General features: G+C 46.1%; 1 protein-coding gene and 1 non-coding gene across 3 annotated transcripts in view; one reads left to right on the top strand and one right to left on the bottom strand.

The window, feature by feature from the left end:
- Positions 1–4,745: 4,745 nt before the first annotated feature.
- LOC126949586 (maestro heat-like repeat-containing protein family member 7) overlaps positions 4,746–25,847 on the top strand; it is a 46,542-nt gene continuing 25,440 nt past the window's right edge. The window contains exons 1-9 of one of the 2 annotated variants that reach the window (XM_050782159.1): positions 4,746–4,863; positions 5,000–5,079; positions 5,485–5,614; positions 6,744–6,830; positions 12,384–12,491; positions 12,999–13,134; positions 13,961–14,049; positions 16,336–16,485; positions 21,260–21,414. In XM_050782159.1, the coding sequence (XP_050638116.1) occupies positions 4,819–4,863; positions 5,000–5,079; positions 5,485–5,614; positions 6,744–6,830; positions 12,384–12,491; positions 12,999–13,134; positions 13,961–14,049; positions 16,336–16,485; positions 21,260–21,414 (980 nt within the window). In that variant the 5' untranslated portion in view covers positions 4,746–4,818. The remainder of the gene's footprint in view (positions 4,864–4,999; positions 5,080–5,484; positions 5,615–6,743; positions 6,831–12,383; positions 12,492–12,998; positions 13,135–13,960; positions 14,050–16,335; positions 16,486–21,259; positions 21,415–25,847) is intronic. The other variant, XM_050782160.1, reaches the window with a different exon arrangement.
- Positions 17,422–17,524, bottom strand: LOC126944587 (U6 spliceosomal RNA). Its single transcript, XR_007722124.1, has one exon. It is a non-coding gene; the product is annotated as a U6 spliceosomal RNA (small nuclear RNA).

Raw genomic sequence — 25,847 nt, 5'->3', positions numbered from 1 at the left:
GCCCGGACCTGAAGCGCCGGCCTGAGGCGCCGGAGTGTCAGGTAAAGGGTTCCCCCTTCCCGCCTGTTCCCTCCACAGCCAAGGAAGGGGCGGGGCAGGGCCCCCGGCCCTCGCTGCAGAAGGGGAGCCTCCAGCCCTGCCTGGATGCAGCCCTCGGGGCCGCGGGGATCTGTGGGCCTCAGGGGTCTGGGGCACTCCATTCTTGGGGAAGGTATGGGAGGGGAGACGGCTCCAGGGTCTCTGGAGAAGTTGTAGGGTATCCTGATCTCAGACCTGAGCGCTTCGACTTATTATTTGTGGGGAATGGGGCGCTGGATTCTGTATTTTAGACGATGGTGAGTTAGGCCCAGGGAAAACTGAGGGTGAGCAAGTTCCCAGGGGATGGCCTGTCCGAGCGGCAGCTCCCAAAAACAGGACAGACAGAGAGCAGCTAAGAGGAGGGATACAAAAGAGACGCACACAGGGGCAGAGCAAGCAAGGCCCTTTAAGGCAGTGAGCGATGGGATGCGCCCGTTCGGGGACCCGAAGTGCAGGGCCGTGAGAGAAGCAGGTTGCGCAGCAGTTTCTTCCTGGTCCAGGAGCAGGCTTCCCTGGGCCATGTCTGGGAGGGGCAGACATGTCGGGGAACTTAGCTCCCCTACCATAGGGCAGAAGGAAGGTTATGAATTAGGGAGTGGGGACAGAAGCCTCTGGGAAGAGGGGACCTCGGGATTTTGGCAGCAAGACTCCTAGAGGCAATTTGGCCTGGAGGCACAGGGATGGCCACTGTGACCTAGGAGCCCACCTGTGAGTCTGAGATTCTCCATGCTGGAAGATCCCAGAATGGAAGACTCCTAGGCAAATCAGGAGGGATCAGGGCCCTTCAGAGGGTCCCGAATCTTCCCATGGGAGGAAATGGGAAGCTGACCCTGGGACCCAGCACAGGCCCTACTCAGCCAATTCCTTTTGTGGTAAAAGGGCAGGTCTGCCTCCTGCAGCTTCCCCCTGGAGTGAGTGCAGAGGGGTGGCATCCCTAGGAAGGACTATCTCACGCCTGGCCTGCCCACTGTTCTCCTCGCAAGCTGCAGGCTGCTGCCCCAAGCATACAGATGAATCCGAGTTCTACCAAGCGAAAATCAAAGAGAGTAACCTTTGAGCCATCGACATTACAAGCCTCTTGGAAGTCCCACTTACAGGGTGAGCAGTTGGTCCTGTATCTCAGCTGCGGGTGCTCAGAAGTGGTGATGATTGCCCAAGCCCTCGCTTGAGGTGTACCTAATGGGCACACATCTGCCCACTTCTGGCTACCCCTGTCACAGCTCTAGTCTCTGCGTGCCTGCCTCCCTGAGAAGTCTGGAGCTGGGCCAGGAACAAGACATTGCCTGATAATTTGAGTGACACCTCCTGTAGCTGACAGCTGTTCAGGACAGCCAGAGCACTCTCTCTCTCTCTCTATAGATAGATAGATAGATAGATAGATAGATAGATAGATAGATAGATAGATAGATATGTGTATATTTTTCTTTTAAGACATGGTCTCATTCTGTCACCCAGGCTAGGATGCAGTGGCACCATCATACCTCTCTGCAGCCTTGACCTCCTGGGCTCAAGCAGTCCTCCCACCTCAGCCTCCCAAGTAGCTGGGAGTACTGGTGCATGCCACCGTGTCCAGCTAATTCTTGGTTATTTGTAGAGTTGTGGTCTCACTATGTTGCCCATGCTGTTCTTAAACTCCTGGGCTTAAGGGATTCTCCTACTTTGGCCTACCAAAGTGCTAGGATTACAGGCATGAGCCACTGCACCCAGGCAGAGAAATCTTTGGATAACATCTACATGCCAACAATTCCCAAATTGGTATCTGCAGTCCATATCTGCAATTCTGGAATTCCAGGCTCTTACATCCAACTACCTATTGATATCTCCACTTTGATGCCTAGTAGACATCTCAAAATTAATATATTCCAAACTGAACTCTTAACTTTATTCCCAAAGGCAAATCTGTTCTGTTCTCCCACATCAATTAATGGGAACTCAATCTTTCTAGTGTATCAAGGCCAAAATTCTTGACTTCTGTCTCTCATATGCACATCTAGCCATCAACTATTCCTATTGGTTCTACCTTCAACATAGATACAGAATCTGATCATTCACTTCTAACCACTTCCCTTGGTGTGAACCACCATCTCACCTCTGGATTATTGTCACAACCTCCCAGTTGGTCTCTTGCTTCTGCCCACACCCATGCCATTCTCCACCTCTACTCCTGATCTATTCTCAGCGGAACAGCCAGAGTGCTGTTGTTAATCAAAGTCAGACCACTTTTATTCAAAACCTGCCAGGGGCTCCTGTCCCCAAAGCCAATTGTCTTTACAATAAGCTATGAGTCCCTCATGATCTGCCCCATTAGTACTTTACCTTCACTTCCCACCACTCCTCCCTGCTTCTCCCACTCCAGGCACCCAGGCTTCCTTGCTGTTCCTTGAGCTTTCCAGGCATGATCCTGCCTCTGGGCCTTCACATTTACTATTGCCTTGGCTTAGAATGCTCTCTCGCCAGATACATAAATGGCTTGACGTTTACGTCCTTCAAGCCCACTCAAATACAATGAGATTTTCTTTGACTTCTGTGTATATACAAACCTATATGGGCAAATACAAAATAGAAATTATTTTATAAGGGTAATTCCTGTGAAGGAACTCCCTGGTGTGTAAGAAGCTCTATGACAGCAAAGATTATTGTCTCTTTTCTTCCCTGATGGGTCTAGGAGAGTCCTCTTACATAGCAGACTCTCAATAAATGTACACTGAAGAATGCACTTATTGATTTTCTACTATATGCTAGGAAGCATTCTAAATATTTTTTCACATATTAATTTATTTAAATCCACAACAATAATAGATACTATGATGATCATCCCCCAGGTTAAGATGTCAGAACTGAAGCTTGGGGGAATTTAATTTGCTCAAGATCACTTCTTACATGTATTAAGACTCATTGTTCATTTAATCCTCAAATAACAACAGATAGTATCATCTTCCCTGTCATACAGATGGGGAAGGTAAAGTTGACAGAGTTTAATTTGCTGGAGATCACAGAGCTGATGAAGCAGAGGAGCTGAGCTTTGAACTCATGCAGTTTGGTGCCAGGGCCATTGTGCGTAGCTCCTGTGCCTTGGGTTCAAGCCCTATTCTGAGTGGCTTTTCTTGCAGGGCAATGTGAGAGGGCAGCAACAACTTGAACTCAGGCCCATGGCCCATGTTGCTTTGGAGCCCAGTGGTGTCACCAGCTCCTTCTTCTTGCTTTACCTTCTTCCGACTCCACTTGGGGCAAACAGGCTCTATTCCTGGCCTCAACCCTCAGGCTCAGGGAGGCACGCCCTGAAGGCTATGCCAGTACAGTTGGCAAAGAAGCCTCCCAGGCTGACTTGGGGTTTCAAGTCCATTCACAACCAAAACTTTCAAAGTCAGTGTAGGACAGCCCTAGAAATTTGTGGCCACTGGGAGTGACTTAAAGGTCTCCTCCCAATTGTTCTTCCATCCCGGGCCATACCTGATGCAGAAAATCTTCCTTCTTTTCTTTTCTTTTCTTTTTCCTTCCTTCCTGCCTGCCTTCCTTCCTTCCTTCCTTCCTTCCTTCCTTCCTTCCTTCCTTCCTTCATTCCTTCCTTTCTCTCTCTCTCTCTTCCTTCCTTCCTTCCTTCCTTCCTTCCTTCCTTCCTTCCTTCCTTCCTTCCTTCCTTCCTTCTTTCTTTCTGATGGAGTCTCACTCTGCCACCCAGACTGGAGTGTTGTAGTGTGATTTCGGCTCAGTGCAACTTCTGCCTCCTAGGTTCCAGGGATTCTCCTGCCTCAGCCTCTCGGGTAGCTGGGACTACAGGTGCATGCCACCACACCCGGCTAATTTTTTATTTTTAGTAGAGACGGGGTTTCACCATGTTGGCCGGGCTGGTCTCGAACTCCTGACCTCGGGTGATCCACCCACCTCAGCCTCCCAAAGTGCTGGGATTACAGGCATGAGCCACTGCACCCGGCTGAAAATCTCTTAACTAGTCCCACAGGATGGCCTTTCCACTTTGGCTTCCATTGGCCTAGAGAAGCTGGTTCTGGGGACCCTGGTAGCTTCTGAACCTCCTTGGTGGACAGGAAGGGAGGGGGAGGAAGACTCTGCCTTCCTGTTCCATCTGGTGGAATCAGCTAACCTCCCCCCACTACATCCCTTTTCAGGATTGTGCCAATTAGAAAGAGAAGCCTATGCGTTCATACTGGAATTTCTAGAAGAAGAACATATGGTAAGAAAGTTATCTGGACCTTTATGTGAACTAAGGCAGAAAGTAGAAAAAAAAAAGAGGGCTTATGCCTCCTTGGGTTTTGAGTACTAGCCCTGGCTTGGAAGCCACCAGATACTCAGCCCATTGTTGCCTCCTGACCAGGCAGATCTTTGGTGGCTAGGCCACTGGACAGGGTGTCTAGGGCTCAGATCTTGCAGTTCCCTTCCTGTAGGAAGGATCTTCATCAGAGATCCCTAGCCCCACTGTCCTCCAGAGCCCTACATAGGTGACCAGACATTGGTGAGCAGCAGTCCTGGGGACAGGGATATTGCACTGAGAAAATCAAGTGAGCAATCCATCCTTTGGCCTAGTTGATTGGAACCTGGGCTGGGTGTGAGGAGCAGGGGTCGGGTGCAGGTCTCATGTGCTGCCTGTGGGCAGAGCTAAGGACTGAAGCCCAGCTTATGGGCAGCAGTCTGTGTATTGTGTCCTAGTCTGAGTTCGCCAAGCTGAAGTTCCTGAGTGCTGTGGAAACTTTGAGTAGTGCTGTGCGTGCCCAGGCAGATGGCAATATGGACAATTACTATCCCAAAGCCATCTTGGCCAAGAAAATTGAGGTGAGAAAGACCCAAGCTCTTCTGGGAGTTCATCATTCAGGGATGAGGATGACAAGTCCTGGACCTGAGGGCTGGCATGTCTCTCTGAGGGGGTTCTTGTTGTTGTTTTTGTTGTTTTTTTTCCTGGCCTTTCTAGATACTAATTCTTGAAGAATCCACTGAGATTTTGATGGGCAACATGCGTCAACAAGCCATGCTCTGCATCGTGGCGCTGAGGTGCCTTTCCTGCCCTTACCCCTCAGAGCGCCTGGTCTCTGGTGCTGAGAACATTTGGGTTGGGAGGGAGGGCAAGGTTTGGGGACTTAACTTTTGGCCTGTGGGTGGCAGAGCCCCAGTGGCTGCCACTTTATCTGCCTGCCTCCTGGGGTGGAGGGGGGGGTTCTCCAATTGTACTTTTGAGAGCCTATTAGGACATCCAGTGATCGAAGCTTCCCCAGAAACCGGGGCCCTCCTTTTCCGGAGGAGAGGCCATTAGAAAGTGTTTGGGGTCTCAGGTCCCCACTGTTTGCCTGCACCTCAGAGAGAGCAGCAGAGCAATTCTCCCAGAGGGTCCTGGAAACATAACCCAGCCTCTCCCAGGGATCCCCAAAGCCCCTTGTCATTCCCTGCCTCCCCCTGAAGTCAGGTGAATCCACCATTCCGCTTGTCCCAGAAACTGGATCTGGTAAATGTGGGCGTCTCCAGCCTGTTCTCTCTGCCGCCCATCATGCCCTGCCTGTACCGAAGAGACAATGCGAGTCTCTACCTCCAGGTAATCCCCACCTCTTCATGGAGCTCCACAGGGAGGGTTTGTCTTTGGAGTCACCTCCTGTCCTTTAACTCCCCGCCCTTCTCCTACTCTGATCTCTCTGCTTAGCCCTTGGCCCCGTGGCCCTCGGGCTGCTAAGAAGCACTCCGGCTGTCATACCCTCACCTGCCTTTCCAGGGATCGGCCCATGTTCCCACCCTATCCATGTCCTTGCTCACTAAGGCTCACAGCAGCTTCAGTCATGGGAGGTGACAGTCTGATAATAAAACCCAGGGATACTATGGAGCAACTGACCGGTAGACTGTCAAATCTTCCCAGGGGCCTGCAGTTTTTTATTTTATTTTTAATTTTTAAATTTTGAGACAGGGTCTCACTCTGTTGCCCAGGCTGGAGTATAGTGATGCAATCATAGCTCACTGCAGCCTCACCCTCCGGAGCTCAAGCTATCTTCCCACCTCAGCCTTTGTAGTTTTAAAAATTGATGTTTCCTGCCGGGTACAGTGGGCTCACGCCTGTAATCCCAGCACTTTGGGAGGCCAAGGCAGGCGGATCATGAGGTCAGGAGATCGAGACCATCCTGGCTGACAAGATGAAACCCCATCCCTACCAAAAATACAAAAATTAGCCGGGCGTGGTGGCGGGCGCGTGTAGTCCCAGCTACTCGGGAGGCTGAGGCAGAAGCATGGCGTGAACCCGGGAGGCAGAGCTTGCAGTGAGCCGAGATCATGCCACTGCACTCCAGCCTGGGTGACAGAGTGAGACTCTGTCTCAAAAATAAACAAAAAAATAAATACAAATAGATGTTTCCTGAACCCAGTGGAATGAATCTAATGCGGAGAGTCCCACGGGGTCTGGCTCCTGGGGAGAATGGCCCAATGCCTACATTTTACCACTGGCTCACAATTTGGGCTGGACCTGGTCCAGTCTTCATTGAGGGCAAGAAAGGTCAGCACCAAGGAAGATCAGAGTGTGGCTGGCCATGAGAGAGAGAATGCCGGGGGTGGCAGAGCCAGGCTGGCCCCACTTCCTTCCTCCAGAGGTAGGGGACAAGGAGATAGGGGAGTGCCCCCAGGGAGCTGAGCTGGCACTGTGGCAGTCTGTTCTGGACACTCCCTGTCTCTTCACTTGTCAGACAGTCCAGGCCTTAGATGACATGTTGCAGGCTCTTGTGATGGACGGTATGAACCCCAACATGCTCATACTACAACACTTCCTGGAGGTAAGTGGCTGTGGAAATCAAGGAAACTGAAAGTCCATATTAATTCTAGTATGTTTGGGAGGAAAGGAAAAGAATATCAGGATAGCCTGGGTGTCATTCTAGTCCAAAAACCATTGGTTCTCAAGCCTCAGCGTGCATAAACATCACTTGAAGACAAATTTCTGTGTCTCCCACAAAATATCTTTTTGAGGATCACATTTTTGGAAACATAGCCAGCTAAGCTGAGGACCCATTTCCACCCAGGACTTGGACATATTGGGGCTTCAATGGTAATAACATTTACATCCCTGCCAGACTTTAATCTTCAAAGTATTTTCCCCTTTTGCAGTGTCTGCCGTTGCTCTGTGATAAAGAAGACCTCAGTGCTTAACCATCAGGCTACTTTTATATCCCTTAATGTAATCCCCACCAGAGACTCAATGTACTCCTTTAACTATCTTTAGAGCTTTAGAGCATTTCAAATATTCTTGTTATGACAAATTGTTATCTCCTGAGGGTAGTTTGAGTTGGGGAAACAGCCAAGAGTCACTTGAAACTGACTTTCATGAACAGGATGGTAATCAATTAGGGTAATATAATTTTGCATAAAACATTAGGTGTGACTACAAAGAAGGAGACAAGATTGCCCAGGCATCTTAAAAAAAGACCTTGGCAAGGCCAGGCACGGTGGCTTACGCCTGTAATCCCAGCACTTTGGGAGGCCGAGGCGGGTGGATCACTTGAGGTCAGGAGTTTGTGATCAGCCTGGCCAACATGGTGAAACTCTGTCTCCACTAAAAATACAAAAAAATTAGCTGGTCATGGTGGCAGGCACCTGTAATCCCAGCTACTCGGGAGGCTGAGGCAGGAAAATCGCTTGAACCCGGGCGGCGGAGGTTGCAGTGAGCCGAGATCACGCCATTGCCCTCCAGCCTGGGCAACAAGAGTGAAACTCCGTCTCAAAAAAACCCCCCCAAAACCCAAAAAAGACTTTGACAAGGACTTTAGCTAGAGGGAAATTTGTCCACATTTGGATGAGTGACATAGTTCTTTTGGAATGTACCATCTCTGGTATGTTTGTTGAGAAGGATTTTTGTGCTTTTTAGGCAACCTTGCTATAAATGTAAGAACAAATGTTCTGTTGTTCTTGGAGTCTGTGGGAAACAGAGATGCAAAACTTTGGTCCTGGTCAGCGTAGAGTCTTCAAGAGATGCATTACTGGGGTTCTCATTATCCAAAGATAAATGGAGCCCTGCAAAAGCACCATCTGAAACAGGTTCCAACATTTTGTATAAAATAGTGGAGAAATCAATTTACCTTGATACATAAAATTAAAAGTATAAAAATAAGTTATTTTTATGTGTAACAAAATTTATTTTTGCTACTTTGAGGTAATTCTCAGTCAAGTGTGTATATTTTAGACATATTTTTCCTACAAAAGGACATGATGGCATAATACGACATAATTTATTTCACATTTGACTTTGCAGAGCTGGATCAGAAAGGTTGAATTTAAGGGCTATATGGTTTTCTTAAGGGCCCTCCTTTTTCTTTTGTCTTCTTTTTTTCTGTTTTTAAATTAAGGTATAATTTACATATAGTATAATTCAGCTTTTAGTGTGTAGATCTGTGGGTTTTGACAAATGCATGCAGTCCTGTAACTACAGCCACTATCAAGCTATAGAGCAGTTCTATCACCCCCCAATTCCCCCATGACTCTATGGTCAACCCCTTCCCCATTCCCCATCCCTGGCAATGGCTGATTTGTTTCCTGTCCCTATAGTTTTGCCTTTTCTAAAATGTCCTCTAGGTGCAATGTCATCTAGGTGCTATAGTCCCAGCACTTCGGGAGGGCAAGATAGGGGGATCACCTAAGCCGAGGAGTTTGAGACCAGCCTAGGCAACATATGAGATCCCATTTCTACTAGAAATTACAAAAAATATTATCTGGGCATGTGGTGTGTGCCTGTTGTCTCAGCTACTTGGGAGGCTGAGGTGAGGGGATCGCCTGAAGCCTAGAGGTTGAGGCTGCAGTGAGCTGTGATTGTAATACCACGCTCCAGCCTGGGCAACAAAACTAGACCCTGTCTCAAAAATAAATAAATAATTAATTAAATAAGATAATTAAAATGTTGTCTAAGGCTGAGTACTCCAGCCTGGGGAACAAAGCGAGACCCTATCTCAAAAATAAATAAAATAATTAAAATGTTACCTAAGGCTGAGTATAGTGGCTCATGCCTGTAATTCCAGCACTTTGGGAGGATCACTTGAGCCCAGGAGATCAAGACCAGCCTGGGCAACAGTGAGACCCCCATCTCTACAAATAATAAAAAAATTATCCGGGCATGGTGTTGTGTACCTGTGGTCCCAGCTACTTGGGAGGCTAAGGTGGGAGGATCACCTGAGCCCAGGAGGTCGAGGCTACAGTGAGCTGTGACAATGCCACTGCACTCCAGCCTGGGTAATAGAGGAAGACCTTGTCTCAAAAAAAAAAAAAAAAGACATCTAAGTAGCATTATCCAGTAGACAGTCTCTGGAGTCTGTCTTCTTTCATTTAGCATAATGCATTTGAGGTTTATTCGTGTTGCTATGTGTATCAGTACTTTATTTCTTTTTATTTTTTAATGGAGTAGATGGATCACAGTTTGTGCATTAATTTTCCAGTTGAGGAACTTTGGGGTTGTTTCTGGATTGGGATGATCACAAATAAAGCTGCTATAAATCTTTGTGTGCAGGCTTTTGTATGAACATAGGTTTTAATTTCACTTGGATAAATCTCTTGGAGTGGGATTGCTGTGTTGTATGGCATGTGGATGTTTGACTTTATAAGATACTTCCCAGCTGAGCGCAGTGGCTCCTGCCTGTAATCCCAGCACTTTGGGAGGCAGAGGAGGGCGGATCACCTGAGGTCGGGAGTTTAAGACCAGCCTGACCAACATGGAGAAACCCCATCTCTACTAAAAATACAAAATTAGCCGGGCGTGGTGGCATATGCCTGTAATCCCAGTTATTTAGGAGGCTGAGGCAGGAGAATCGCTGGAACCTAGGAGGTGGAAGTTGCTGTGAGCCGAGATCACACCATCGCACTCCCAGCCTGGGCAACGAGAGTGAAACTCCATCTCAAAAAAAAAAAAAAAAGGAGAGGGGGATACTTCCAAAGTGTTTCCCAAGAGGCCATTTTCCATTCCCACTAGCAATGTGTAAGAGTCCCAGTTGCTCTGCATCCCTGCCAGCATGTGGTATTGTTAGTGTTTCCTTTTAGTCATTCTTATAGATGTGTAGTGGCATCTCTTTGTGGTTTTAACTTGCATTTCCTAGTGACTAATGTTGAGCACCTTTTCATAGACTTGTTTGCCATCTACATATCTGCTTTGAAGAAGCGTCTGTTTTAAGTCTTTTGCCCATTTTTTTATTGGGTTGTTTTCTTATTTGGGGGTTTGAAGTTTCTTTATTTTATTTTATTTTATTCGAGATAGCATCTCACTCTATTGCCCAGGCTGGAGAGCATTGACACCATCACTACTGGCTGCAGCCTCGAACCTCCCCGAGAGACCTTCCCACTTCAGCCTCCTGAGTAGCTAGGACCATAGGTGTGCGCCACCATGCTCCACTAATTTTTGAATGTTGTGGGCAGGCACAGTGGCTCACACCTGCAGTCCCAGCATTTTGAGAGGCTGAGGTGGGCAGATCACTTGAGGTCAGAAGTTCGAGACCAGCCTGGACAACGTGGCAGAACCCCATCTCTACTAAAAATACAAAAATTAGCCAGGTGTAGTGGCATATGCCTGTAATCCCAGCTACTGAGGTGACTGAGGCAGGAGAATCTCTTGAACCTGGGGGGAGAAGTTTGCAATAAGCCAAGATCATGCCACTGTACTTCAGCCTGGGCGACAGAGTGAGACTCTGTCTCAAAAAAAAAAAAAAAAAAAAAAAAAAAAAAAAAAAAAAAAATTTATGTAGAGCTACGGTCTCCCTATGTTGCCCATACTGGTCTCGAGCTCCTGGGTGCAAGCAGTCCTCCTGCCTTGGCCTCCCAAAGTGCTGGGATTACAAGTGTATGAACCACCACGCCCAGCCTTGAGAGCTCTTTGTATATTCTGGATATAAATATTTTGCCAGATATGTGATTTGCAGACATTTTCTCCCATTTTGTGGCCTGACTTTATACAGTGTCTTTTTTTTTTTTTTTTTTTTTTTTTTTTTTTTGAGACAGAGTCTCACTCTGTCACCCAGGCTGGAGTGCAGTGGCACGATCTCAGCTCACTAAACTTCTGCCTCCCCGCTTCAAGCAATTCTCCTGCCTCAGCCTCCCAAATAACAGGGATTACAGGTGTGTGCCACCATGCCTGGCTAATTTTTATATTTTTAGCAGAGACAGAATTTCGCCATACTGGCCGGGCATTCATTGAATGCCCACATCGTGTTGAACTCCTGCCCTCAGGTGGCCCACTCACCTCAGCCACCCGAAGTGCTGGGATTATAGGTGTGAGCCACGACGGCCATCCCCGGCCACTCTTAACAGTATCTTTTGAAGAGCAGGTAGTTTTTCATTTTGATGAAGTCCAAATTATTATTATTTTTTATGGTTATATTTTGTTTATATTATTTAGGAATTTTTGCCTTCCTTACGTATTTTCTCATTTTCTTCTAGAATCTTATCATTCTAGATTTTAAGTCTGTGGTCAATTCTGAATTAACTTTTGTATTGGACGGTCAGGTATATGTTGTAGTTCATTTTTCTTTTTTTGGCACATGGCTGTCCATGATGGGGTTCAGTGCTCTGGGAGAAAGGCTACCCTGAAGGACACCTGTCCAGCAGCTGTGATACAGGACACACTTTCCCAAAAGTTTGTAGCAAGCAGGACACAGGCCTCTTTTCCCTGGTGGGATCTCAACCTAGTGTAGTAATAATAACACTTATAGGGTTGCTGGGAGGATAGAGTGGGTTATTCTATTCAGAATACTTACCTGTGTCACTATTATTATTAACCTTCAGAAATTAATGGCTCTGAATCTCATCCTTCAGAGACCACTTTACCCCTTCCGCTGGCCTAGCAGGTAGGGGTTTGCATGGATATGCTGCCAAGAGAGCCCCATCTCCCCACCTTATCCCATTCCTGCTTACCCACTGCTTTGTAATTCTACATCTAAGGCACAGCGCTGTCTTTAAACATTCCTCTCAGAAGAGACCCAGAAGGTAGCAGGTGAAACCCCGGAGACATTTTTTTTTTTTTTTTTTTTTTTTTTTTTGAGACAGAGTCTTGCTCTGTCACCCGGCTGGAGTGCAAAGGTGTGATCTTAGCTCATTGCAACCTCCGCCTCCCGGGTTCAAGCCATTCTGCTGCCTCAGTCTGCTGAGTAGCTGGGACCACAGGCAGGCACCACCACACCCAGCCAATTTTTTGTATAGCCCCAGTGACTCTTAAACACATCTTTGCTTTGCCAAGTTCATGGGGGCCTGCCACAACTCCCTCCTTTTTGTCTTTTTAGCAGTCAGGGATGTGGAATCAGGAGAAGGAAGGGAGCAGCACTCCCACAGAAGGTGTTCACAAGGTCTCTTTACTCCTTTTCCAGATCATCTTACCTTGGTCATCACTGTCAGACAAAGTGCACGAACAGATGCGGGCCTTGGGCACTATTTCCCGGCTGCTGAGGTTTATTTGCAGTTTCCCAGAACTGTCAGTGAGTGCTTGGAGTCGGGGAAAGGCTGACTCAGTAGGCCCTGCTTCTCCGCACATGGGGTACCTGAGAGCCTATGGCTCTGCAGGGGGTTACTGGGAGGTGGGTGGTCAGAGTGTCCCTCTTTTTTTGCATTAGCGACTTTTCTGTTCCTATGGGGTAAGAGGTTTGACTTGTTTACTTGGTCTGCCCTTGGCCAAGTGAGTTCCAACTGGCTGGACACATCTCAGCCTTGCTGGGGGACCTTGGCCTAAACAGCTGAGTTGGGTCCACAACTTCCCACTGGCTAACATGTTTCGGGGATCTGGCTGCCGCATTTCCCTGGGTGTTGCTTTGAAAGGTTTTTCTTGGCCAGGGAAAGAGTGTGGAGCTGGTGTGGTGAGGGGATACATGCAGGCAAATGATTCAGTGGTGTGGAGGGGTGGGGAGGTTGGAGAGGGTTGGTGGCCACAGTATGGGGAAGCTCCTTTTCGGGTGATGGGGAGTTAACCAGTTCCCTCTTTGGGGCAGCACATGGAGGAATTCTCAATGAGTGGGAAACTGATGAGCATCTTCGGCCTCTTCTGCATGGACTGCAACCACGAGATCAGCAAAGAGGCATCGGAGGCATTGCATTACCTGTTCAAAATCCTTGTGCTTCAGAGAAGTAAGCAACATGAGCCTGGGTAGCCACTGGGCTGCAGCCATGAGAGCCCATGAATAACAGGAGCACATAAGCACTGCTCATTGAATGCCCACTTTGTGTCAGGTGCACGATGAAGGGCAGCTCCTTCTCACGAGGGCAGAGTAAATATGCTATGATATGCCCCAAGATGAGGGATCCTCGTTACAAGTAGATCTGGAAATTTTATCTGGATGAGCTCCAACCCCATTGCTGATGCAATGCCCTCTTGTAAGTGATTCTAAGAGATTCTCAGGGAAAAGGGGAGCTAGGCTTGCAGCCACCTATGGAATCAACTTGGATACTCAATATTTCCCAGTGGTCTCAGCCTTACTGCTAGGCCTAAGACTGGGAAAATGAACATCTTTTCTTAGGGAACAAATTTGGGAGTCCCAGATTGAGCCCCTCTTTGCTCGAGGAAAACAAAAAAAATACAAACAGTCACATACACTTCCAGAGGTGTCAGGAGGATTTGCAAATATCCCTAAAAGGAGCTTCAGAAACTCTTACTTCTCATGGTTCAACAGGGCATACTTCTTATGAGGGCATTTGCTCAGCACCCGCGGGTAGAACAGTCCACATTCTGGCACAGCGCAGGAAGAGCTGCAAGGACCAGACTGAGTCCCCAGCCGCATTCTCCCTCCACCCATTGGCCTGGTGCTGGGGAACTCATCCCACTCTGTTGAGCAAATGTTATTTCACCCATTTCACTGTGTTGATCTTCTCTGAGGTTTGGAGGGCAAATAAAGAAGGGTGTGTTCCTATTTCCCTGTTAAGGCCCTGCCCCTTAATTGTTGTTTTTGGATTGAAGGTGTGAAACAGAAGACAGAGACTATCCTGAAGGATTTGCAGAAGCATTTCCATGGAGCATGGCTTGCCAGCCTGCAGGATCTAACACTGGTAACCATCACTCTCCACAGTGCATGAAATGTCCAGATGGGGAGCCATGACAGGGAATAAGGAGAGCTGGGGTGGGGAGATTGTAGAGGGCCTGGGTAGGGCCACAGAGGAGTAATCCTTCACCCAGAGGAGTGTCTCCAAAGCTCAAGGTCTCATGGATAGCAGGCTGGAGGGGTAAGACCCATTCCCTAGCTGCACTTGAGTTGACTGAGGCTTGAAGTCATTGAGAGAGTTCTTTTTTTTTTTTTCTTTTTTTAATAGAGTCTTCCTCTGTTGCCCAGACTGGAGTGGTGCGATCTCAGCTTACTGCAACTCTGACTCCTGGGTTCAAGTGATTCTCTAGCCTCAGCCTCCTGAGTAGCTGGGATTACAGGCTCATGCCACCACACCCAGCTAATTTTTGTATTTTTTAGTAGAGATGGGGTTTCACCATGTTGGCCAGGCTGGTCTCGAACTCCTGACTTCAGGTGATCCACCCGCCTTGGCCTCCCAAAGTGCTAGGATTACAGGCGTGAGCCACTGCGCCTGGCCAAAATAGTTCTTTAAAAGAAGTATAGTCAACCCTATTCTCCTCCTACAGATTGTGCCCTTGTACCTTATTTGTAGCCTAGCCCTAATTTTTTTTATTCAGTAAAGATGTATTGGTTGTCTTAGCCAGGCGCTGTGGCTCATGCCTGTAATCCCAGCACTTTGGGAGACTGAGGCAGGTGGATCACAAGGTCAGGAGATCGACACTATCCTGGCTAACACGGTGAAACCCCGTCTCCACTAAAAATACAAAAAAAATTAGCTGGATGTGGTGGTGGGCACCTGTAGTCCCAGCTACTCGGGAGACTGAGGCAGGAGAATGGCGTGAACTCAGGAGGCAGAGCTTGCAGTGAGCCGAGATCGCGCCACTGCACTCCAGCCTGGGTGACAGAGCGAGACTCCATCTCAAAAAAAAAAAAAGATGTATTGGTTGTCTTAGATACGGTGTCTCCAGGCTCAATCAACTCAAATCACTCCAGTCAGAAATCCAGGAGTCATCCCTTGCTCTTTCCTCTCCCTCACTCTCCACATCCAATTCAACACCAGGTTTGTTCATTCTGCCTCCTGGATAGCTCTTGAATTTGTCCACTCTGCTCCAGCCCCACTGTGGGGCCCCCAGAATCGCTTGCCTGGGTCACTCCAGCAGCCCCTTACTGATCATCCTGTTTCCAACTATGCTTCTTGTCACATCACTTTCTATGCTATAGTCAGAGAACTGCATTTCTAAAATGCAATTGCTGAGATGAATTATTCCCCTTCAGACTTTGCACTGACTCTCCACTGTCCTCATTCTAAAGTCCAAACTTGTTCACTTGACCCACAAGACCCTTCATGATCTGGTTGCTGCTGTAACCTCATCTTGTCTCAGTCTCCCTTTTCCACCTGGCCCAGGTCTCCCTTGCAGGACACAGTAGTTAGGCTGAACTTCCTTCCACTCCAGGCCTTTGCATATTCTGTTCCCTCTGCCTGGAACTCTGTCCTTTTTCCTTGGGTCTGAATCATGGCGGTAGGGGAAACAAACACATCCTTCTTCACATGGCAGTAGGAAGGAGAAGTGCTGAGCAAAGGAGAAAAAGCCCCTTATAAAACCATCAGATCTTGTGAGATCTCACTCACTATCACAAGAACAGCATGAGGGTAACCACCCTGACACATGGGGATTATGGGAACTATAGTTCAAGATGAGATTTGGGTGGGAATACAACCAAACTGTATCACTCACATTGCACTATAACTGCCTGTTTACTTGCCCTGACTTGATGGTAAATTCCTTGAGGGTAAAGGCATTGTATGTTTTAGTTGCAGTTTTCCTGAGCTCCCAGCAATAGGACCAGGCACAGAGCTGAGCCTCAATATTGTTTGAGTGAATGAGCTTCACGTGGATATGCAGGTGCAGGCTCAGAGATAGGAGAGATGTCTGCTGTACATAATAGCAGTCCTACTTGCTTTGGAATGCTGCAAGCTCACTAAACATCAGAACTCATTTCCAACGGACTCATTTGCTTGCATTCCAAATAGAAGTAGAAATGCCTTTTGCATTGTCCTCTGTGTCAAGTTGTCTGGACCATTGCTCCTTCCTGGAGATTTCAGAGCTGGTGGCACTCTGAAACTTGTTTCACACCATAGAATAGCCAGATGCTGGTCAGGGACTGCCTCCACTGGCCCCTGGTTGATTGGTCTCTTTGGAGGCCAGAGGCTTTGGGGCAGACCCAAGTTGGGATGCTGGCATCATGGAGACAGCTGTTCTTCTTTCTTCAGTTCTTCAAGAAATACCTGACCCCTGAGGAGAGAGCAGATATGATCATGGTGAGCATGGAGGCCATGACCAACACCAGCAGGCATGACATCTCTGCAGCTTCCAAGATGTTAAAGATGATCCTGAAGTACACGATTCCAGAGATCGGGAAGGTAGCAGCTCTGGGGGACCTAATGGTTCAAGGTCAATTTAAGGATTCTTTCTTTCTGTTCTGTTTTGGGTCTTGTTGTATCTCCTACCGGTTTGAGTTTAAAGAATCACATGCTTCAACCCATGGGATAAAAGGCTAAATGAGGAATAGTTCGTGATTGTGGAAAAGACTCTTCTTTGGGAAGTGTTGACCATCTGGCCTCTATCTCCAACAGGATGGAAAGAATTGAGTCAAAGCTACAGCAGACTACTAGGGGCTGCTAGGACCAGGAGAGACCTCAGTCTTTCTTCCTGCTTCCAGACAGTATTTGATGTTAGATCTATAGGTGCCTTCTTCTTTCTTCAGGAGGGATAATTCAGGGGCGTGTGTGTGTATATAAATATATACATATATATATACACACACATCCACAAACTTATGACACACTAACATAAATAGAGATGAAATACAGAGACTCCTTTATGAGAGCTGCGACTAGTTCTCAGTAAAATTAAGACAGCATAGGGCTGGGCGCAGTGGCTTACAGCTGTAATCCTAGCACTTTGGGAGGCCGAGGTGGGAGGATCACTTGAGCCTAGGAGTTTGAAACCAGCCTGGGCAACATGGCAAGACCCCATCTCTTAAAAACATTAATAAAAAAATTAAGACAGCACAGTTTAGCGGTCCTTTTTATTATAGTATTTTAAAAGATCTTATGGACTGATGGAGGCCCTCTTATTTTAAGGGCCTAACCCACTTCTCTAACTCACTTATGACCTCTCCACAGTAGGCTCTATGAGCAGTTCCGGGATCTTACACTTTCCACGTCTCTGGCCTGGATTGCCTTTTGATTGAATGCCTCAGAACAGACCGCTGATAAGTTGAAGGGGACCCCAAAGATCAACTACTCTAACTCCCCACTTGATGCTTGTAATCTCTTTTGAAGGTTTTAAATCTATTTTGTATGGAATGCTTCACAAATTTACATGTCATCCTTGTGCAGGGGCCATGCTAATCTTCTCTGTATTATTCTAATTTTCGTATCTGTGAAGCAAGCACAATGCTTGTAATCTCTTTGAGAGCACCCCAGACCACTGGACAGCCAGATGGTGCTGAAAGCAATCTTGAGGCGCTCACTACCTTAAACCATAGCTCATTTGTATTTGTAAACTACTTTCTTTTAACAAATTTTAATTTACAAAAAGGATATATATTTATGGCATACAACATGATATTTTGAAATATGTATGCATTGTGGAATGGTTAAACCAAGCTAATTAACATATCAATTAACTCACATACTTTTTTTTTGGTAGTGAGAACGTTGAAAACCCACTGTCTTAGCAAATTTCAAGTATAGAATAGTCATCGTGTTGTACAATAGATCTGAACTTATTTCTCCTGTTTAAATGAAATTTTGTATCCTTTGACCAGTATCTCCCCAGTCCTCCTCACCCCCAGCCCCTGGTAACCACTGTTCTACTCTCTGCTTCCATGAGTTTGACTTTTTTAGATTCCATATCTAAATGAGATCACCCAATATTTGTTTTGCTATACCTGGCTTGTTTTGTTTTTCATAATGCCCTCCAGGTTCACGTATATTGTTACAAATGACAGGGTTTCCTTCATTTTTAAGGGTGAATAGCATTCCATTGTGTATATGCCACATTTTCTTTATCCATTTATCTGTCGTTGGAAGCTTAGGTTCTTTCCCTATCATGGCTATTACAAAAGATTCTGCAGTGAACAGGGGAGTGCAGTTATCTCTTCCAGACACTGGTTTCATTTTCTTTGACTGTATACCCATAAGTGGTATTGGTAGTTTTACTTTTAGTTTTTTGAGTAACCTCCATCATGTTGGAATTTTCCATAATGGTTGTGCTCTTTATAAATGAGAAGGCCAGGTGCAGTGACTCACACCTGTAATCCCAGCACTTTGGGAGGCCCAGGAAGGAGGACCGCTTGAGTTTAGGAGTTCAAGACCAGCCTGGGCAATATAGTGAGACCTCATTTCTACTAAAAATCAAAAGTGTTAGTTGTGCATGGTGGTGCCCACTTGAGTCCCACTAGGGAGGTTGGGTTGAGAGGATCTCTTGAACCCAGGGGATGGAGGCTGCAGGGAGCTATAATTGCGTGACTGCACCCCAGCTGGGACAACAGAGCTAGACCCTGTCTCAAAAGAAAAACAAAATGAGAAAAGGCTCAAAGAGGCTATGAGCCTTAATTACTGAAGTTTCATCACCAGTTATTAGGTGACAGACACTGTTCCAACCAATTCAGATGCATTAACTCAGAACTGTTGATGTGGGTAAAATCGTCCTCATATTTTGTGTGAGGAAATAGAGCACAGAGAGGATGAAAAGCTTTCCCAAGGTCACACAGTTAGTAAGTGAGGAGGTGAAATTCACATCCAGGGAGTGTGACTTTAGAGTTCATGCGGACCACCACCTACTGCCTCCACCCTACATGGCCAGTAAACAGCAAGGACTGACTCTTCCCTCCCTCCCTTATAGTCTTGAGGCCACTTGGAGGCAGCAATCCTATGCCCTCTGCCTTCCTGTCTCTAAGTTACTCATCCTCAGATTCTTCCCTCATTCTTCATGACATGGTTTCCAGACATGGTTCTGGTCTCCCCTGGCTGCTCTCTATTTTGTCCCTCTTAAAATATCGGGGTTGTTCCGTGGTGGGCAGGTGTGTATAAAGCTACCCTTAAAATCCAAGGAAGCTGAGAGGTCAAAGAAAGAGGTTGATGAATCCAGTTTCTGAGAAAGAAACATTTAATACTGACTTAAAAACAAGCCATACTGGGCGCAGTGGCTTACGCCTGTAATTCCAGCACTTTGGGGGGCCGAGGTGAGTGGATCACTTGAGGCCAGGAACTCAAGACCAGCCTGGCCAACATGGTGAAACCCTGTCTTTACTAAAAGTACCAAAAAAAAAAAAAAAAAAAAAAAATTATCCGAGCGTGGTGATGTGCAGCGGTAATCCCAGCTACTCTGGAGGCGGAGGCAGGAGAATCACTTGAACCAGGGAGGTGGAGATTTCTGTGAGCCCAGATCACACCACTGTACTCCAGCCTGGGAGGCAGAAGGAGACTGACTCAAAAAAAAAAAAGAAAAAAAAAAAAAGAGCAGGCGTGGTTACTCACACCTGTTATCCCAGCACTTTGGGAGACTGAGGGAGGTGGATCAGCTGAGGTCAGGAGTTTGAGACCAGCCTGACCAACATGACAAAACCCCATCTCTACTAAAGATACAAAAATTAGCCGGGCATGGTGGTGTGCGCCTGTAGTCCCAGCTACTTGGGAGGCTGAGGCAGGAGAATTGCTTGAACCTAGGGGATGGAGGTTACAGTGAGCTGAGATTGCGTCACTGCACTCCAGCCTGGGCAACCAAGCGAGACTCCATCTAGAGCAAAACAAAACAAAACATAATGGAAGCCATGTCCCAGGAGGCTGCGAGAGGAGATGGTCGACCCCCCAGCTATCAACCGCCATGTCCCAAGGCTTCTATACAATAGGAGTCGGACATGGTGGGTGTGCCTCTAGTCCCAGCTACTGGGAGGCTGAGGTGGGAGAAGCACTGGAGCCCAGGACTTCAAGGCTGCATGCAGTGAGCTATGAACATGCCACTACCTTGTCTCTAAGAAACAAACAAGCAAATGTATCTTAGAGAAGGAATGTGTAGGACAATTAAAATCAACCCCTCAGGAAAAAGCAAGAATGCTATGCAAATCTGCCCTAAGGGCAGGATTTATGGTAAGGGTTGTTTTGACCTAAGGACAGGATTTACAGTAACAATAGATAAAGTAAGGCTGGTGTGGTGGCTCATGCCTGTAATCCCAGCGCTTTGGGAGGCCCAGGTGGGCGGATCAGGAGGTCAAGTGATCGAGACCATCCTGGCCAACATAGTGAAACCCCGTCTCTACTACAAATACAAAAATTAGCTGGGCGTGGTGGTGAGCGCCTATAGTCCCAGCTATTCCGGCGGATGAAGCAGGAGAATTGCTTGAACTCGGGAGGTGGAGGTTGCAGTGAGCTGAGACGACACTACTACACTCCGGCCTGGCGATAGAGTGAGACTGTGTCTCAAAAAAAAAAAAAAAAAAAAAAAAAAAAAATAGATAAAGTAGAAATCTTAGAGGTATTCTGGGAACAAAGGTTAATCAGAGGTCAATATGGTGGTCAAAACGAAAAGAAAAGGAAAAAATAAAACAACAACAACAAAAAAGAAGTCAATATGCTGGGCCAGGTGCTGTGGCTTATGCCCATGACCCTAGCACTTTGGGAGGCCGAGGCAGGTGGACTGCTTGAGCCCAGGAGTTCGAGACCAGCCTGGGCAACATGGTAAAACCCTGTCTCTAATAAAAATACAAAAAATCAGCTGGGAGTGGTGGTGTGCACTTGTAATCCCAGCTACTCAGGAGGCTGAGGCATGATAAAACCTGGGAGGTGGAGGTTGCAGTGAGCTGAGATCTCGCCACTGCCCTCCAGCTGCATGGGCGACAGAGCAAGACTCTGTCTCAAAAAAAAAAAAAAAAAAAAAAAAAAAAAGTCAATATGGTGGATTAGCATCCAACATGGGGTTGCTTCAGGCCCCATAGGGTCCAAGACAGTCCGTAGTCCTGAGGGTGTGGCCTGACTAGAGCAGAGTGCGGTGGGACGGTGACTTTTTTGGTCTGGACATGCTGTGTATGCATTATGTGCAGCCCTACAGGTGAAGTGGGTGCCTAGTTATGTGGATGCTGGTGAGCTGCTGTCGAGTATCTGGAAATAACCTCCTTTTCCCTCATTTCAGGTGCCGGAAATCATCCAGTACATTTACTACCACATGAACAGAATTACAGAAACCACAGCCCAAAAAACCATTAAGAAGATCCTGTATTTGCTGTCCCAGTACTACACTGATGAAGTTATCCTGACACTATTGAAAATAGAAGATCAGTCACAAAAGTAGGTGACTTTCGATCCCATAAGTACATGCCCCCAGTAGTCTATTTGCTTCTTCTTAAAACATATTCAGGACGGGCACAGTGGCTCACTTCTGTAATCCCAGCACTTTGGGAGGCCCAGGTGGGCAGATCACCTGGGAGTCAGGAGTTCGAGACTAGCCTGGCCAACATGGTGAAATCCCATCTCTACTAAAAATACAAAAAATTAGCTGGGCGTGGTGGCGGGTGCCTGTAATCCCAGCTGTTTAGGAGGCTGAGTCAAGAGAATCCACTTGAATTTGCGAGGAAGAGGTTGCAGCGAGCCAAGATCGCGCCATTGCACTCCAGCCTGGGCAACAAGAGGGAAACTCTGTCTCAAAAAAAAAAAAAAAAAAAAAGTCGCGGCTGGGCACAGTGGCTCACGCCTATAATTTCAGCACTTTGGGAGGCTGAGGCGGGTGGATCATCTAGGGTCAGGAGTTCGAGACCATCCTGGCCAACATGGTGAAACCCCGTCTCTACTAAAAATACAAAAATTAGCTGGGCGTGGTGGCGGGGGCCTGTAATCCCAGTTACTCAGGAGGCTGAGGCGGGAGAATCACTTGAACCTGGGAGGCAGAGGTTGCAATGAGCTGAGATCGTGCCACTGTACTCCAGCCTGGGAGATACAGTGAGACACTGTCTCAAAAAAAAAAAAAAGTTTTATACACACACACACACACACATATATATATAGCTGTTCTAACAAGCGTGTGGTAGCCTCTCATTGTGGTTTTAATTTGCATTTCCCTAATTCAGTTGCAACTAATGATGATGGGCATCGTTTCATGTCTTTCTTTGCCATTCACATATCTTCTTTAATCAAGTATCCAAGTCTTTTACCCATTTCAGTTGGATTGTTTTCTTATTGGTGAGTTTGAGAGTTCTTTATATATTCTGTATACAAGTCTTTTATCAGATATACGATTTTCATGTATACCTCCCATTTTGTGGATTGTCTTTTCATTCTCTTAAGAGTTCAAAAGTTTTTAATTTGATGAAATCCAGTGTTTTGTTTCTTATGGATCATATTTAGGGTCATAGGTATTTCTTTCCATGTTTTCTTCCAGAAGTTTTAACTTTTGTGTTTTATATTTATATTTCACTTTTACTTAACTTTTTAGAAAGCATGAGGAATGGGACTAGGTTCAGTTTGTTGCATATAGAAGTCTAATTTTTCCAGCACCATTTGTTGCAGAGATTATCATTTCTCCACTGAAGTGTCTTTGCACCTTTATCAAAAATCAATTGATGGCTGGGCATGGTGGCTCACACCTGTAATCCCAGCACTTTTGGAGGCCAAGGTGGGAGGATCACTTGAGGCCAGGAGTTTGAGACCAGTCTGGCCAACATGGCGAAACCCCATCTCTCCTAAAAATACAAAAATTAGCTGGGAATGGTCGTTTGCACCTGTTATCCCAGCTACTTGGGAGGCTGAGGCATGAGAATCACTTGAACCAGGGAGGTGGAGGTTGCAGTGAGCCAAGATTGCGCCACTGCACTCCAGCCTGGGTGACACAGCAAGACCCTGTCTCAAAAAAAAAAAAAAAAAAAAAAATCAATTGACAATATTCATGTGCCTCTAATTATGGGCTCTCTTCTGGTCCATTGAGCTATATGTCAATTCTTTCATCAATACCATACTGTCTCTAATATCTAATAGTGTAGTTTTATTTATTTATTTATTTGAGATAGAATCTCACTCTGTTACCCAGGCTGGAGTGAAGTGGCGCCATCTCGGCTCACTGCAACCTCTGCCTCCTTTCCCTGCCTCAGCCTCCTGAGTAATTGGGATTGCAGGCGCCCACCACCATGCCCAGCTAATTTTTTGTATTTTTAGTAGAGACAGGGTTTCACCATGTTGGCCAGGCTGGTCTTGAACTCCTGACCTCAGGTGATCCACCCGCCTCGGCCTCCCAAAGTGCTGGGATTACAGGTGTGAGCCACGGTGCCCAGCCTAATGTAGTTTTATATTAAGTATTAAATCAAATAGGATGAGTTCTTCAATTTTATTACTATTGTTTTGTTTTGTTTTTGAGACAGAGTCTCACTGTCATCCAGGCTGGAGTGCAGTGGTGCAATCACAGCTGACTGCGGCCTTGATCTTTTGGGCTGAAGCAATCTTCTCATTTCTGCCTCCTGAGTAGCTGGAACCACAGGCACAAGTCACCTCACCCAGCCTTTTTTTTTTTTTTTTTGGTAGAAATGGGGTCTCTCCATGTTGCCTGGCTGGTCTCAAACTCCTGAGCTCAAATGATTCTCCCGCCTCAGCCCAAGTGCTGGGATTACAGGTGTGAGCTGTTGTACCTGGCCTATAACTCTTTCTCAAAATTGTTTTGGTTATTTTATTTCCTTTGCTTTTCCATATACATTTTTTTTTCTTTTTTTTTTTTGAGACAGAATCTCACTCTGTCACCCAGGCTGGAGAGCAATGGCATGGTCTTGGCTCACTGCAATCTCTACCTCCTGGGTTCAAGTGATTCTCTCACTTCAGCCTCCCAAGTAGCTGGGACTACAGGTGCGTGCCACCATATCCGGCTAATTTTTGTGTTTTTAGTGAAGATGGGGTTTCACTATGTTGGCCAGGCTGGTCTCAAACTCCTGATCTCGTGATCTGCCTGACTTGGCCTCCCAAAGTGCTGGGATTACAGGCATGAGTCACTGCGCCTGGCCTGCTTTTCCATATAAATTTTATAATTTATATAGAATATTTATTTCTTTAAAAGTATTCTGGTGGTATTTTTATTGGGATTATGTTGCATCTATAGAAAGTAAAATGAGAATTGACATCTTCACAATATTGAGTTTCTGGTTCATGAACACAGTGTATCTCTTCATTTATTTAGGTCTTTAATTTCTTTCATCAATCTTTTGTATTTTTCAGCACAAAAATCTTGCAAATATTTTGTTAGTTTTATACCTAAGTATTTTTGTGCAATTGTAAATGGTACATACATAATTTTTTAAAATTTTAGTTGTTTATTACTGCTATATATGAATAATATCAATTTTTGTATATTGACCTTCATTGACCTTATATCCTGCAATAAGTGAGGTTTCACTTATTAGTTCTTGGAGCTTTTTAACAGATTCACTGGGATTTTCTACATAAGCCATCATATCATCTGTAAATAGAGGCGGTTTATAGTGTTTCTTTTTCTTCCAAATTTGTGTTTCTTTTTCTTGCTTTATCACACTGACTAGGACTCCTAGTACAATGCTGAGTATGGGTGATGAGAATGGACATCTTTGCTTTATTCCCAATCTTAGAGGAAAAGCTTTCAGTCTTTCACCATTAACTATGATGTTAGATGGTAGGGTTTTGTTGTTGTTGATGTTAGATGTCCTTTATCAGGTGAAGAAAATTTCCTTCTATTTCTAGTTTGTTGCAAGTATTTACCACAAATGGAGATTATCACAATGTTTTTACTATACCTATTGAGATAATTGTGTGGTTTTTCTTTTGTATGCTCTTAATATAATAAATTACATTTTTGACTGTGGAGCCAGCCTTGCATTCCCAGGATACACCCCATTTGGTTGTGATGTTTTATCTTTTTAACATATTGCTGGATTTGATTTGCTAATATTTTGTTGAGGACTTTTGTGTCATTTGGTTGAGGATTTTTTTCATGGGAGATACTTGGTCTGTAGTTTTTTCTGTCATTCATTTATTCTTTCTCTCTTTTTTTTTTTTGAGACGTAGTCTCACTCTGTCGCCCAGGCTGGAGCGCAGTGGCCGGATCTCAGCTCACTGCAAGCTCCACCTCCCAGGTTCACGCCATTCTCCTACCTCAGCCTCCTGAGTAGCTGGGACTACAGGCACCTGCCACTTCGCCCAGCTAGTTTTTTGTATGTTTTAGTAGAGATGGGGTTTCACTGTGTTAGCCAGGATGGTCTCGATCTCCTGACCTCGTGATCCTCCCATCTCAGCCTCCCAAGGTGCTGGGATTACAGGCTTGAGCCACTGCGCCTGGCCTATTCTTTCTCTTTTTTCTTGTACTATCTTTGGTTTTTGTGCCAAGATAATGCTGAACTCAAAAGATTGTTTTGGGAGTATTTTCTTTTTCTTTCTTTCTTTTTTTTTTAGACAGAGTCTTGCTCTGCCACCCAGATGGGAGTGCAGTGGTGCAATCTTAGCTCACTGCAACCTCCACCTCCCAGGTTCCAGCAATTCTCCTGCCTCAGCCTCCTGAGTAGCTGGGACTACAGGCATGTGCCACCATGCCCAGCTAATTTGTGTATATTTTAGTAGAGATGCGGTTTCACCATATTGGCTAGGCTGGCATCAAACTCCTGACCTCATGATCTGCCTACCTCGGCCTCCCAAAGTGCTGGGATTACTGGCGTGAGCCACCACGTCCAGTCTATTTTCTTATTTTCTATTTTTTGGAGGAGATTGTGTAAAACTGGTGT

This window comes from Macaca thibetana, chromosome 1 (genome assembly GCF_024542745.1).
Source record: "Macaca thibetana thibetana isolate TM-01 chromosome 1, ASM2454274v1, whole genome shotgun sequence".
In the NCBI taxonomy this organism is placed as follows: Eukaryota; Metazoa; Chordata; class Mammalia; order Primates; family Cercopithecidae; genus Macaca; species Macaca thibetana.
Note: the sequence above shows the minus strand (reverse complement) of the source record. Positions and strands in the feature narration are given on the sequence as shown.